Source organism: Oncorhynchus mykiss, chromosome 4, assembly GCF_013265735.2.
Source record: "Oncorhynchus mykiss isolate Arlee chromosome 4, USDA_OmykA_1.1, whole genome shotgun sequence".
Lineage (NCBI taxonomy): Eukaryota > Metazoa > Chordata > Actinopteri > Salmoniformes > Salmonidae > Oncorhynchus > Oncorhynchus mykiss.
The window spans coordinates 20,012,800-20,027,956 of NC_048568.1; the positions used below are offsets into that span (position 1 = coordinate 20,012,800).

General features: G+C 45.2%; 1 protein-coding gene and 1 non-coding gene across 2 annotated transcripts in view; both read left to right on the forward strand.

Annotated features, from left to right (window-relative positions):
* Positions 1-2,400: 2,400 nt before the first annotated feature.
* Positions 2,401-2,472, forward strand: trnaa-ugc. Its single transcript has one exon. It is a non-coding gene; the product is annotated as a tRNA-Ala (tRNA).
* Positions 2,473-2,651: 179 nt separating this feature from the next.
* ift172 (intraflagellar transport 172) overlaps positions 2,652-15,157 on the forward strand; it is a 28,387-nt gene continuing 15,881 nt past the window's right edge. Inside the window, exons 1-24 of the mRNA XM_036975844.1 lie at positions 2,652-2,865; positions 3,806-3,949; positions 4,137-4,249; positions 4,357-4,396; positions 4,510-4,575; positions 4,693-4,772; positions 4,871-4,958; positions 5,120-5,334; positions 5,460-5,583; positions 5,752-5,847; positions 6,065-6,226; positions 6,694-6,747; positions 6,958-7,061; positions 7,452-7,537; positions 8,882-8,994; positions 9,353-9,520; positions 9,865-10,001; positions 10,839-10,946; positions 11,814-11,898; positions 12,398-12,490; positions 12,632-12,709; positions 12,853-13,101; positions 13,671-13,749; positions 13,956-14,076. Coding sequence (XP_036831739.1) covers positions 2,827-2,865; positions 3,806-3,949; positions 4,137-4,249; positions 4,357-4,396; positions 4,510-4,575; positions 4,693-4,772; positions 4,871-4,958; positions 5,120-5,334; positions 5,460-5,583; positions 5,752-5,847; positions 6,065-6,226; positions 6,694-6,747; positions 6,958-7,061; positions 7,452-7,537; positions 8,882-8,994; positions 9,353-9,520; positions 9,865-10,001; positions 10,839-10,946; positions 11,814-11,898; positions 12,398-12,490; positions 12,632-12,709; positions 12,853-13,101; positions 13,671-13,749; positions 13,956-14,076 — 2,642 coding nt within the window. The 5' untranslated portion in view covers positions 2,652-2,826. The remainder of the gene's footprint in view (positions 2,866-3,805; positions 3,950-4,136; positions 4,250-4,356; positions 4,397-4,509; positions 4,576-4,692; positions 4,773-4,870; positions 4,959-5,119; positions 5,335-5,459; positions 5,584-5,751; positions 5,848-6,064; positions 6,227-6,693; positions 6,748-6,957; positions 7,062-7,451; positions 7,538-8,881; positions 8,995-9,352; positions 9,521-9,864; positions 10,002-10,838; positions 10,947-11,813; positions 11,899-12,397; positions 12,491-12,631; positions 12,710-12,852; positions 13,102-13,670; positions 13,750-13,955; positions 14,077-15,157) is intronic.

Genomic DNA, 15,157 nt, shown 5'->3' on the forward strand with positions numbered 1-15,157 from the left:
AGCCTCCTGGTTTTTGACCCTTGCCTGTCCTGACCCTGTACCCACCTGTCTGACCACTCTGCCTGCCCCTGAGCCTGCCTGCCATCCTGTACCTTTGCCCCACCTCTTAATTACTGACATCTGCCTGACCTGAGCCTGCTGTCCTGTACCTTTGCGCCTGTTGCTGTAATAAACATTGTTACTTCGACACGGTCTGCATCTGGGTCTTACCTTGATACCTGATAGGTGGGTGAGTTACAAATGGAGAAACAACTGGATGTGTAAGGTATTTTTATTATGAAATACTAGGTAAACTCCAGCAGAATGAGAGAAACACAAAGACTCAAAACAAGGAATTCCGCCATGCCTAATTTATGTAAATGTATATTGCTGCTGTCAATTATGACCTGCACGTTTACCACTGCATTCAGTCTGAACCCTAGAATAAGCAGGAGGACAGCATTACACAACTGGGAAAAACGGTAGCAAAAAAACAGAACACCACAACACTTAAGGTTCTTACAGACAGGCTGCGGTAAGTGGCAAAGAGGTCTCATAGACTTCAATGGGAATAGGGTGGTGGGCAGAAAAATGCAAGCAGTTTTGCAAGCGACACGGTTTGTGGTGACTGGCCGCCGACCAGAATGCATCTTGTCAACCACTCAAACAATGCATTAATGACAACATTCCAGCTGACAGCAACCGGGACCGCTGGTCTCTACACACAGCAGGTGATTTCTCACGGTTCAATTGCCGTTTGATAATATATCCTCTTAAATGTAATGGCAAAATGTAGATTTCCACCTAAATAGGCATACCCAAAAGTAACTGCTATTCATGTGTAATTATATGATTCTGACATGCAAGAACTTGGTATATTTGGAAAGATGACATCTGGAAGATTATGAGGAAATGATCAGAAGATAGGAGTTACAGTATATAGTTCAGAATAAACAAGCTCAAGCACACACAAAATAACTTTTATTTTTATTTTGAAAGTCATCTTTCATTAAAAGTGAATTAAGTGAATAAGTGAATTAGTCAGCTATAAGTGAATTATTGCTGACTAGAGCTGGAAACACATCAAATGGCTTCCACAACATGTGAACAATACCAGGGAAAAAATGGGTTTGATAGACCTAACAACTAGAAATGGGCCGATGTTTTAGTAAGTGGTGTCAAGTGTGGTTCCTAACAACCTAAGGAATAATTTGATGCCCCCCATGTAGCTATATCTCAAACACAGACCAAATCGAAGCTTACCTTGTAAGATGTTTGAAAACACGCAGACGAATAAGATATCCTCATTATCTGTGAAGTCCAAGGAACAACAAGGTGAGTACAAAAATGTATTGTATGCTGCTGCCTAAATGATGTAATATACCAGGGAGATATGTATATGGTAGCTAAGAAAGTAATATTAAGTGTATGTTGTGTAGTAAGCTGTTAGTAGCCCATGTGCCTCAACCTAATAATTTGTCCCCGTTTCCCCTACTTTCGCCTACTGTTCTGACTTGGTAGTGCACATGTAGCCTATAGCCTGTTTTAGAGAAATGTAATCATCAAATATTGTAAGAGCTTTCAATGTCTGCTTATATGCCCCCTTTATTTATCCTACTGTTCTGACTTGGTGTACAGGGAGAAAATTGTAAGAACTGTCCATATTCTGAATTCTGTTGCTGTACATTTCAAAAGTGTTGAATAAATAGTTGTATTGACCAAGTCCGTCCTTCGAAATTACGGATTGCCTCTTATCCACTCGTCGTTCCCTTATGGCATCGTTTGTACATCTCAATTGTCAGTAGAAACCACATTTGTTTAAGAAAGTCAGCCATACCAGCTGTTTTTTTCAAAGGCAGTAAATGAGGCTGAATTAACTGTTTCAGTGCCAGACAAGGCTACACTGATGTGTGGAGGTGTAGCAGTTGTAAGGTGTTGCGACTGCTGTTGAGCACCGTTTGTCACCATTATAGTGCAATTAATGTATTGTTTAGTGTTGTGTAGTGGAATTGCTGGCATGCATCTACAATGTTCTTGTTTTTTGTTTGCCGCACCAGGATATACATGCTAAAATCGCCACTGAAATAAATACAACATCCCCTGAAGATTTTCCCAGCAGTTCACTTAATCCTGTCTCTTCAACCCCATTACTCCTCAAATCGAACAACAATCGCTCCCTTTCCCTCCCATATTTTTTTATTTTTTTTATTCTTTTTATTATTATTTTAATTTTACCCCTTTTTCTCCCCAATTTCGTGGTATCCACTTGTCTCATTGCTACAACTCCCGTACGGGCTCGGGAGAGACGAAGGTTGAATGTCATGCGTCCTCCGATACACAACCCAACCAGCTTCTTAACACATGAAACTGAACAGCTAATAGCGATATCATATCATCTTTTCAGAGGTTAAGCGTTAGCATGGGGATGTAGCTCAGTGGTAGAGCGCATGCTTTGCATGTATGAGGCCCCGGGTTCAATCCCCGGCATCTCCAATGTAGTTTATTTTGCATTTTAATAGCACTGTTCTATTTGATGCGTTTCGATGTAAAGCTAGCTTTGCTAGCTGTTATTATATTTACAAATATTTTATAGTTAAAATGTAAAATATATATATATCCAAGCTCTGCATACTTTCGTGCGTGCTGTCGTCAGACGTTTTTGGGTAACACGCCCACATACGTGCCAGACAACTGTAACCAGGGTGAACGGATGTTTTGAAAAATGTCTGCCTCCATTATCAACATAACCAATTCTAACGTTAGCTAACGTAAACAGCAGTAACTTCGGGATTATATTATAAAGACTACACATTACATCAGTTACATAGATTAGTATAGATTTCAACCATGCAACTAAAGCATCTGAAGACGCTTTTAACGCCCCAAGTAAGCTCGGCCATTTTATTACTACAGTAGCTAGTAACGTTAACCACCTCAGCTAACGTTAGCTAACAAACTAGAATGCTTTGATGACTGACGTTAGCTTGCTGCTAGCTAGCCCTAGTATACCTCGATGTGTTATGTACTGAATTTTCTACCTCCAGCTTCACCGTAAATGTATATATTGCTGCCACCAGCCCCACATTGAAAGTCAGTATTACAGGATAGCAGTCTCTTATTTTCCTGCATCACACTAAACAGAAATCTCCACACTTAGTGCCCTTTAGGTCTCCAACCTAGGCTATTGCTGTTATCTGTCCCTTCATCTCACAGCACTTTTCTCAACCTGGTCATGTCTTTCGGATGGTCTGATGGCACACGTGGTGCAAAGTATACTGTCACTTAGGCACAGTTACTTATTCAATTCCCACCTTAAAAGGGAACAGCATAGGTTTCTTCACCAGCGTCAATAATCCAGAGTAATACAGATGTGAAATGTATACAACTGCATCCCGATGAGATTCGGTTTCATGTGGCGATATCCAGATGAACAATGTCTTTGTGCGTCTGCATTGCTTGCTGTTTGGGGTTTTAGGCTGAGTTTCTGTATAGCACTTTGTGACATCTGCTGATGTAAAAAGGCCTTGATAAATACATTTGATTGATTGATTGATTGATAGATATCTAGCAAGCCTCAGCAAGTGTCCTTAACTAGCTAGATAACTTTTTACTAACGTTAGCTAACTTATGTCCATTTTTTTCTTCAACTGAAGGTCCTAGAGGTCAGGGTGTGTAGACTTTTTGGGGTGTGTGTGTAGACTTTTTGGTGTGTGTCCAGAGGCAGGATTGACGAAAAACACTGCCAGGTTCACTGAGGCTACAGCTAGTTACCCGTGTGAAGTAACTATACTGACATGGTATCCAATTTGTTGTCCCTTTACCACAGGAGGGAGCTGCAAAAGTGACTTGTATGACATGGGCACCGAATAATAGCAAATTTGCTGTATGCACTGTAGACAGAGTGGTCTTACTGTACGATGAGCAAGGAGAGAAAAGGGATAAGTTCTCTACTAAGCCTGCAGACTCTAAGGTTAGTAGGCATCTCAGTAGTCAAGTTTGACTATCATGTAATCCTCTCATCAATGGTGTACACACAACTTTTTGTCTGACCAGTTTGATACCGGAAGCTTTTCCCAGAAACACTCACACACAGCTTGCAACTGAATCTGGATTTTCGATAGAGTGATAATGTTCTTGTGATATGTATCTTCTTGCAGTATGGAAAGAAGAGCTATGTTGTCAAGGCCATGGCATTTTCTCCTGACTCCACAAAAATTGCCATTGCCCAAACTGATAACATAATCTATGTCTACAAAATCGGAGAGGAATGGTAAGAATGCTTCTGGTATTTGTATTTAGGCTAGGTTTGGATTCACAGATGGCCCTCTCTACCATCTCTTTGTCTCAAGTGTGATGTTTCTTCTTTATTTCTCACAGGGGTGAGAAAAAGGTCATCTGCAACAAATTTGTACAGACAGTAAGTAATCACACATTTCTGGGATGAGATAGAACTATGTTCAAGCTCTCTTTTGAGTTATTTACCAAAATACAAACAACAGTCAATTTAAAACCAATCTCATTGTGTTTCAGAGTGCTTTGACTTGTTTGCTATGGCCAGCAGAACACGCTATCGTTTTTGGATTAGCGGAGGGAAAGGTAAGTCATTTACACAATCAATGTTTTTTTACTGCCAGTATTTTCAATTACAGGAAGTACTATGAGTTTTCAGAACATTGTGTTGGATCTTGATAAGTTTTGTTTGCTTCCTCCCAGGTTCGCCTTGCCAACACAAAAACAAACAAGTCATCTACGGTCTACGGAACAGATTCCTATGTTGTCTCATTGACATCAAAGTATGTGCCTTTCTTTCTTTTTCTTTCTTTAAACCCTCTCATTCAAAGTTATAGTCTGATGTTGTAGCTCGAATGCTGTACTCCTCTCTGTCTGCTAGTGTTTCTGGGAAGGGCATGCTCTCAGGCCATGCAGACGGGACTGTTGTAAGATATTTCTTTGATGACGAAGGCTCAGGAGAATCTCAGGTACTGTACCCAATACTGACATTAAATCATTTCAATGTGTCCCTGGGAATTTTCTCAAAGTACTCCTTGGGTCAAACCTTTTGCTCTCACATTTCACTTTTAAAAAAAAAACATCTTATCAGGTAGATGCGTTGATGCATGTCTCTCCAATCTTTTTACAGGGCAAATTGTTGACCCACCCTTGCCCACCATATGCCTTGGCATGGGGCACCAATAGCATCATAGTGGCTGGATGTGACAAGAAGATAGTGGCCTATGGCAGGGAGGGTCACATCCAGCAGACCTTTGACTACAGCCGAGACCGCTCGGAGAAAGAGTTCACTGTGGCTGCCACCAGTCCCAGTGGACAGTCTGTGGTCATCGGCAGCTATGACCGGTCAGTCTTCATTTTGATACATCAGTATACAAGTAATAAGCATGATATTACAAACTTATCTTACATTGCATGGAAGCAGGAAGTTCTGAGTGATAAACTGTTTTGTTCAAATTATATAATTTCAGATTGAGAGTCTTCAACTGGGGTCCTCGGAAAGGTGCATGGGACGAAGCCTCCCCTAAAGAGATTCCAAACCTGTACACCATCACTGCCTTGGCCTGGAAGAAGGATGGCTCACGCCTCTGTGCAGTGAGTAACCATACATGAACGAACACACCTGTTCGCAACAGTAATGAAATACTTGATTTAGCTCCCAGTACTGTAGAAAGTAGACTACACGTTGCCTTTCACAGCTTTTCGCAATTCTAACTTTTGTGACAGCTTCATAAACATGTTTTTGTCAATCCCTGTGTTCAGGGTACACTGTGTGGGGGAGTGGAACAGTTTGACTGCTGCCTACGGAGGAGCATCTACAAGAACAAATTTGAGATTACTTATGTGGGACTGAGTCAGGTACGTTGTGGTATTCACCTCCTTCAGTTCAGAACGATAGCGGGGCACTGCAGTTCATCTGACGGGGAATGTTCAACTTGAGTCCTTGAGTTGTGGCTCAGAGACATGGTTGTATTGAGCTTCACTTATCATCACACCACCCTCCCAACAGTTCTTTGTCACTTATTTCCTTGCGGGTTTGAGGCTCTGACTTACTAACTGAACAATGTGTCTCCAGGTGATTGTAAAGAACCTGTCTACAGGGATGCGGGTGGTGCTGAAGTCCCATTACGGCTATGAGATAGACGAGGTGAAGATCATGGGGAAGGACCGCTATCTGGTGGGCCACACTTCTGATACCCTGCTACTGGGGGACCTGGCCTCCAACAAGCTCAGTGAGGTATGATGGTCTGGCCATTCACGAATCCTTTACTCTGCTAGTTCAGGTAATTCTTTCTCTACCTGCTCATGTGTGTGGTATACAGACTCGAATTTGAAGTGAGCCGTTGGAAGAATCAAGACACTGAGTGCAAGAGATGTTTTTTTTATGGCCCACCGTCCCCTCCTCTGTGTGAATATTCTTCCATATTGTCTGTGGCACAGTGAGAAACAAATTGCTCTATTAGAAGTTCCAAGGACTTGTTTTAAAAGTTCAAGGGCTGTCACGGTTCGGTGTGCTAATCCCTGTTTAACGGAGCATTTTCAAAGAGCCTTCACTGGAGCTGGAGTGCTGCTGTCGGAAATGACAGACATACGCGATAACAGGCTGCAGTATGTATGTGTGTGTGATGTAGTGTAAAGCAGGAAGTGACGCCCACCGCACTTCGCCCCGGGTAAACAAAGACCCCTCTGCCGTTCTTTTTTCAGGTTGCATGGCAAGGCTCCGGGGGGAATGAAAAATTCTTCTTTGAAAATGAAACGGTACGATTCCATTCTTCTGTCCCTGTTTAGCTTTGTCTGCAGTTAATGTGCTGTAGTGAGGAGTTTTCAGGTTCTGCAATCCCAACTTATGAATAATAAAATACACGTCATGTCCCTGTTAACTACCTGTCATTGCTTCTTGAACATAGGAATTCCGAATTCTCTCCTAATGTTAGGGAGCCAGCTGCTGACTGTGATGTGTTGTGTCAGGTGTGTATGATTTTCAACGCTGGGGAGCTGACGCTGGTGGAGTACGGCAGCAACGACATCCTGGGATCAGTGAGAACTGAGTTCATGAACCCACATCTAATCAGGTTGGCTTTCACTCATTCTCCTCGTAATGCATATATTTATAGCATATTATAATATAGAAAGCAGTTGCATTTTCTAACGTCACTGAGACATTTTTTGCTTGTCTTCTACTCTTATGTGAAGAATGGCCACTAGGTGGTAGTGTTGAGCTTTTGTTTGTACATGACAGTCGGGCATACTTTGAATGCACGAGAAGGGCAAGCGTTTTGCATGCAGCTGTCAAGTCCGTTTTCAGTGCACAAAGTTAGTCATTACAAATCCATCCTAATGTATTCAGGCTGTCAAGATTGTCAGATTGGAGATATTTCTGTGCTAATGTTTTGGATGTTCAGTTTTAACATTCCCCCTCTGCTTACGTATATGTCTACCCCACACCGTGTCTGCATCTCTAGTGTTCGTCTCAATGAGAGGAAACAGAGGGGGGTTGAAGGCAACAAAAAGTTAGCTTACCTGATTGACATCAAGACCATTGCCATTGGTAAGTGTGTGTGTCATGTCCTGAATATGTGTGATGCAGAGTGTTTGCTCCTTGAGATGGTGAACCGAGGACACGAAGACATGACTTCTGTGCTGCAGAAGGGTTGTCTTCTGGTCAAGGTCAAGCCAAGGTCATGACTCTGGTGCTTGTTGACTACAGCTTTTATTCTCAGGCCTTTAGTTTTTCCAGAAATGTAAAATTGTGTCGTGTTTTTATCTAGGCTATTACTATCTAGTGAAGGAATTTGCATCCAGAGTGACAGTGTGAAGTAATTGCTAAATATTTTAACTAAAAGTGTCAGTCACCTTCACTCCAAGGCCAAGTTCCAGCCCTCCCATCCATTCTTATTTGCAGATAAAGAGAGTCTAACACACAAAGACGCTGACCTGCCCTTTTTGTGATGGATGATACCTATTCATGTAAAGGCAGGCAGGCGCTGCTCCGAGCGACTTGGTCCCCACGTTGCTAGGTATTGATTAGGTAAACGACTGTTTGATTTTAGCGGGCCCACCCCATCCCTCTCAGACCCCACTCCTCCCCTCTCTCCCCTGGGGCAACTTAAGACGCTAGCGCCTGTGAGGGCCAGTAGAGAATGATGCTGAGACAAACAGGCATATGCCGCTTCCAGATAACGGGCCTTTCAATTAGGCGCTGACCCCATGGTGGGCGGGGTGGTGGGCGGCGGTGTAGAGTCTAAAGCACGGCCCAAGCCCAGACCCCGCCGCTGTGCAGGGCTGAGCTGAGCGCCATCTGCCCAAGCCCTGTCCACTTCCTGTGCTAATTAAGTCCAGGCATGTCCTTCTGTCGCTGCCGAACAGTTTTTTTGTTCAGGTGGTGAAAATGAGAAACAACCTCCATCCAATTTATTTCTCCCCTTTGAATGACAGGAGCAGTTTCTCTTTTTTTTTTGTCGCTTCTCCCCTCCCTCCCTCTTTCCTTCCCTCCCTCGCTCTGAAAGTGTAAATTGGAAAATGCTTTTTTAGCTTCTCAGAAGCTTGATTACAGAATAAAAGGAGAAGCGATGCCAGACCTCTCTGTCACATGATCCATTAGAGAATCATAGATGTTTGTCAGAGTGGATGTATACTACTGTGAACACTGACATATTCATATTGCATCATGGCTTTGTTCTGTAGGCCCCTCACTTACAACATACCGTTTTATCTCTTGTCTCTAGCAGATATATAGATATATAATGTGGCTTTAAACACGATACACCACCTAGTAGTACAAACTCTGGAGTTGAGAATGTTTTCCTTCTCGGTCTCTCGATGCCACCAGTCATTGATTGCTGCTACGACCTCGAGGCACAGCTCAGGTAATCTCTCTCCCTCCCACTCACAGTGGATCTGGCCGGCGGATACAACCTGGGAACCATCAACCACGACTCCAAGATTGACTGGCTGGAGCTCAATGAGACGGGGCGCAAGCTACTCTTCAGGGACAAGAAGCTGCGGGTGAGGCAGCAGCAGCAGCTCAAAGTAGCGGGCTGCCTAGAGCTATGCCTGTTTGATGTGCTCGCCCTGGGCAAAGGATGCCAAGCATTTTAATTGGGAATCCCTTTGGGAGCTTTTGACTGAAAAGTGACTCATTGTACTCAGATGTTTCGCTATGGTTTAGAATTTGTTGTCGAGGACCCAGTAGAGCTGAAATTCTGGTTTTGAAAGGTGCATTACTGCTCGGATTTGAGTTTATTTCAGTAACAGACCTGCTTCATGTGATTCCTTGCATCACTGCCTAATCCTCTAACTCTTTTCTCTCTCTCTCTCTCTCTCTCTCTCTCTCTCTCTCTCTCTCTCTCTCTCTCTCCCTCAGCTCCACCTGTATGACATAGAGAGCAGTGTTAAGACCACAGTGTTGAGCTTCTGCTCCTACGTGCAGTGGGTTCCTGGCAGTGACGTGGTGGTGAGCCAGAACAGAGGCAACCTGTGTGTGTGGTACAACATCGACAGCCCAGAGAGAGCCACCATGTTCCCCCTCAGGGTGAGGGCAGGCGCAGGGGGGGGGGTCCGGCCAGCTCATATGCTACTGGCAGGGCTAACGTTAGTCACCGTGTGGCTGAACTACTGAGCTGACTACTTTCTGTTTATAGACCTTGAAGTTTAATACCCAATGTGACCAACTGTGTGTCGCTCTTCTTTTTCACCCCCCAGCCGCTCAGAAACATTAATTTAGTAATGCCTGTGTTCTTATTGTCCTCCTCTGTCTTGACGAACCTTTGATTAAGTCTCTGAGTGCAGTGAAAGGCACACAGTGTAATTATCTCCTAGCAGGTAGAACTATAAGGGCTGAGAATAGGGCTGATTTGGCCTCTCTGTTTTCCACAGGGGGATGTGGTGGATCTGGAGAGGTCCAATGGTAAGACAGAGGTGATTGTGACTGAGGGGGTCAACACTGTGTCCTACACCTTGGACGAGGGCCTTATCGAGTTTGGAACAGCTATTGACGATGGCGACTATTATAGGTTAGTATCTACCTTGTAAGAATGCAGTGGGTCTTTCGGAATGCACAAAAGTGGCAGCTTACAATGTATTACAATTCTAGTTGCTGAATTGGTTTTTGATAAGATCCCTAATTGTGCAACATCCAGGGTGGAATTCATGTGGGTTTAGAATGCAACTATTTTGGTCTGCATTCCACACTCAATGCCGCCTATTTGAAGTGCATGTAGTCTATTTTTGACAACTGCCACTTTTCTTCTTCAAAGAGGGGCTTAGGTGGTGGGGTCGTGGCAATGGGTGCTGTCGATCCCTTTCTGAGCGGCTGAATTTTGTAGAAATTCAGCCACCTTGACACTGTAGAGAAATGTGTGCATTTCAGAACATTTCATACAATGAATTCTATTAATTTGGTCTAATGGCTAATACTGTGTTATTTTGCTCAGACATACTCACAAAATGAATACTGCTATATTCATTGTTTTGGGAATCTTAAATTCTCCCTGACTATGTAGCTTTTATTTTGGTGATTGTTAGTTCTCAAAGATTATATTATACAAATATATATCTATATCTTTTCTACATACTTTGTATATGTACATATTTAGTTGTTTAAGTTTACACTGAAACATTTTTAAATCCCGAAAATTCAATTGTACGCTGTTTGGACTTAGGAGGACCGAAAAAATGCTTAGGCGGAAAAATGTTCAAACTGTCACCCTATAGCTGCAAAAAAGAGGGTTGTTTTTCTGTTGAATCTGTTTTTTCTAGTTACACTTTGTTGCTCTCTCCTGCTGTGAGCTGTCCCTGTGGATGGTCCTGCTGTGTGACTCACGTGTGTGTGTGTGTGTGTGTTCCCTCAGAGCTACAGCGTTCCTGGAGACTCTGGAGATGTCCTCGGAGACGGAGGCCATGTGGAAAACTCTGAGCAAACTGTCTCTGGAGGCCCGCCAGCTCCACATCGCAGAGAGGTCAGCACAACGGGGGACCACACGCATACTGCGTCACTCATGCCTCAACATACACTCATGTCGTTGTGCGTGTCCCCAAGGGGGCTCGGTAAAACCTAAACAACAGCACCGTTAGGCTTATCTTCTAATACAATCCTTTCTCTCGCTCTCTCTTCGTTTTAACTTGTGAAAAGTGACTCGCCTCCCGTGAAGACGTTTAGCCCGGAGCAGCCTCCTCCCTCCTCAGTGTTTTTATCTGAGCTATGCGTACGTGACTGGGGGGGAGGGGGGGGGGGGAGAAATAGTACAGCGCTAAGCAGTTCACCCAGAACTGAGAGTACTCTGTGTCACGTTGAAAGATGTGTCCCTGGCTAGAAAAAGCTATATCTCTCTCAATAGGACTCACTTAACTTACTCTGGTGGTGCTTACTTAAGCTTTTGTGATTTTTTTTCTTCTTCTTTGTCTCTCGCTTTTTCTGCAGGGTGAAAGTTAGATTTGACTGTAGCATGGCATCAGTAACGCAGCGGCCGTTCCTGATGTATGGGGGTTGATTTACATAAATCATGCAGAGGGGGGGAAAAAAAAGGTTTTGTCTGCAGAGGAGAATGTAAATGAAGGAGGGTAGGTAGCTAAAAAGAGATGCTCCTCTTTTGATTGCGAACGCAGCTTGTTAGTGTGATGCAACTTCCCCGAAAGCTGGTGATACAGGCGGCCTAAGTTGGAAATCCGTTGAAATGTTCACCCCTGGCGCTGTAGCATGGCTGAAGGCTGTCGATAGAACTCCCTTGGTGTTTGTTTTAGAGGTTATGTCAAGAGTTTTTTTGTCTGTACACCTTTGTTTTTGCTGCACCCTCAGTGTGCCTTAAGTTGTCTTGTGTGTTTTTTAGGTGCTTCGCTGCCTTGGGGGATGTCTCCAAAGCTCGCTTTCTGAACCAAACTAACAACATCGCTGACCAAGTCTCAAAGGAATACGTACGTACTGTAGTGTGTTGGTCTGTCATGCTTCGCCGGTCCACACCTCCCTTCATAACTGGCAGTAGATATACTGAGTAGTGTTGGAGGCTCTAGTTTGGGTCCATCGTCATCCAGGCCCTGGGTTGGAGGCAATCCAATCCAGGTGTCCCATCTGGGGCCACGGGGCTCAGCCCTGGGTGTCTGTTGGGGCCCCTGTGTGGGTCTCTCTGCCCCCTGGAGCATGGACACATTGGCACCCCTGCCAGCACAGCTGCTCCCTGACTGGCCAGGCCAGTCAATCCATCCATTACATCACTCTGCTCCACTGGGCTATTAAACTCCATTAATGCTAATCACACACATGCATGCCCACACACGCACCCCCAGCACCTGTTTACCATTGTTGAATGCAGGGCGGCCTGCCCCAGTCTGATAGAAAGGACATGCCATTCCCTGTAGCCTTTCAGATCCATGTTGAAGTTGGTCTTATGTGACACTTGCCTTGTCTAATCTCCAGGGTGGTGATGGTACCGAGTTCTACCAAGTCAAAGCACGCCTCGCCATGCTGGACAAGAACTACAAACTGGCTGAGATGTACTATATGGAGCAGGTAGGAGGGTGTAACTTGAATGTTGGAATGTCTGTCTAACACTATACAACTCAGTGAAGCGTTTGGTCTGTAGGGAAAGCATGAAGAGCCTCCCCAGTCTCACCGGGATGTGTGTCGATGTGTTGTGTGACCGCTCTGTAGAATGCCATTGATGAGGTGATGGAGATGTATCAGGAGCTTCACATGTGGGACGACTGCATCGCTGTGGCTGAGTCCAAGGTAAACGAACACTGAGAGACTGTACTACCCGCACACGGCATTGTTATTTTATCAGCTATCTGCAAAAAAATTAATAATAATAACAGAGATTTTCCCCCATGAAACTGTGCAACATAGCCCTTATTGAAGGAGTGTCTTCCCAGGGCCACCCAGAGCTGGACAACCTGCGTCACAGCTACTACCAGTGGCTGATGGAGACCAACCAGGATGAGAAGGCCGGCGAGGTCAAGGAGGGGGAGGAGGACTTCATGGGCGCCATCAACCTCTACCTCAAGGCGGGCCTACCGGCCAAGGCCGCCCGATTGGCTATGAGCCGCGAGGAGCTGGTCACCAACTCTGACGTCATCAACAGGATCGCGGCTGCCCTCATCAAGGGAGAGTTCTATGAGAGGGTGGGTGTCATGACTGCTGCAAAATCACACTGCGAACTCGGCGGCTGTCATTACACAAGGCTTCTTCAAGACGAGTATCGTGTCCAGCGACAGAGTAAAAGTCTTAATGGAATGAGGTGAAAGGTTGCTTAGATCCCGACATGCGCTCCTGATGGAGAGGCCCAGAGCGACTCGGAGTGATTGTCTCGCAATGAGATTTGTGTGTAGTTGTTTTGTCTCTGGTAAGGCAGGTGAAGTTGGTGCAGAGAGAGACAGATGTGTTCTAGCTCAGTGTCTCTGTGTACAGCGTGAACCTTTGTTTCCTGCCTGTGTCTCTGTGGTGGATGACTCCTCTCCTCAGAACCGATGTCAGGGAAAGTGTATGTCTGTTTTAATAAAGGATGTGTCTGGGAGGATGTTAGTCGGCCTTCTGTTTTTCTCTCGGTCTGCTCTTTTTCTCTTGCTCTCTCTCTGTTTCTTTCTCTTTCTGCTCTTGAACCATCTGGTTATGGACCAGAGGCGCTGTAAGTGACTTAATGAGAGGGAGGAAGTTGAGTTGAACTAAGTAACTTCCTCTCTCCCATGATCAGGCAGGAGATCTGTTTGAGAAGATCAGGAACAACCAGAGGGCTCTGGACTGCTACCGCAAGGGTAACGCCTTCAGGAAAGGTAGGCCTGACACAGCACTGAGGGCGAATATAAGAATGAATATCGCCAGTGTGTAGTGGTTAGGACGAGACCATTCATACAGTATGTATTAGTTATTTCATTAATAGCCCAGTCATTATGTTGTTGACTGAGTTGGATATGAGTTTGGAGAATACATTGTGAACTATTGACGTTAATGTAACTGAGACGTCTTTCCCTGAGCGGAGCTGTGGAACTGGCTCGTGTTGCCTTCCCGGCTGACGTGGTGAAACTGGAGGAGGCCTGGGGAGATTACCTGGTCCAGCAGAAACAACTGGACGCCGCCATCAACCACTATATAGAGGCTGGGTGAGTCAGCGCTGCTGTCTGCCCATCACGTACTACAAGGAGGGAGGGAGGAAGAGAGGTGTAGAGGGAGTGATGGAGTGACGGATAGAGATGAAAGGAGTTGGGAGGCAGGAGGAGGTGGTGTGAGGGGTTTGTTTATTGTGAAGTGAATGATTCATTTCCTGTGTAATCAAATGGAGGTGTTGTTCATTAGGCAGCGCAGGGCTCCAGTCCCGAGGGCAGGCTGCTTTAGATAGCACACTGGATGCTCATTGGATGGCTGGCCCTCTGGTAATACTGTGGTGGTCTGACTGACTGGCATAATGGGCCTCTCTAAAGCTCCATCCCCTACTAATCACTTACTGCTGGGAATCAACACAGGAATCAACTGAAGAAATAACCAATAAAAGTGGTTTGACAGGATTGTAACATTGAGTCTTAATTGCCATTCTAGTCTTAATTGCTCCCTGGTTGGGCTGGACATAGCCTATTAGTTGTTCCAAGTGGATGAATAAAGTTGCTTTGTATTGTATTCTTTGATTAGTTCTATGTCCTTTGATGGTGCAAACGCCTCCTCTCGCCCTCTCCTCTACCCCCCTCTTCTCCTCTCCTCTACCCCCCTCTTCTCCTCTCCTCTACCCCCCTATTCTCCTTTCCTCTACCCCCCTATTCTCCTTTCCTCTACCCCCCTCTTCTCCTCTCCTCTACCCCCCTCTTCTCCACTCCTCTACCCCCCTCTTCTCCACTCCTCTACCCCCTCTTCTCCTCTCCTCTATCCCCCTCTTCTCTTCTCCTCTATCCCCCTCTTCTCCTCTCCTCTACCCCCCTCTTCTCCTCTCCTCTACCCCCCTCTTCTCCTCTCCTCTACCCCCTCTTCTCCTCTCCTCTATCCCCCTCTTCTCCTCTCCCCTATCCCCCTCTTCTCCTCTCCCCTATCCCCCTCTTCTCCTCTCCTCTACCCCCCTCTTCTCCTCTCCTCTATCCCCCTCTTCTCCTCTCCTCTACCCCCTCTTCTCCTCTCCTCTACCCTCTCTTCTCCTCTCCTCTACCCCCCTCTTCTCCTCTCCTCTATCCCATCTCTTCTCCTCTCCTCTACCCCCCT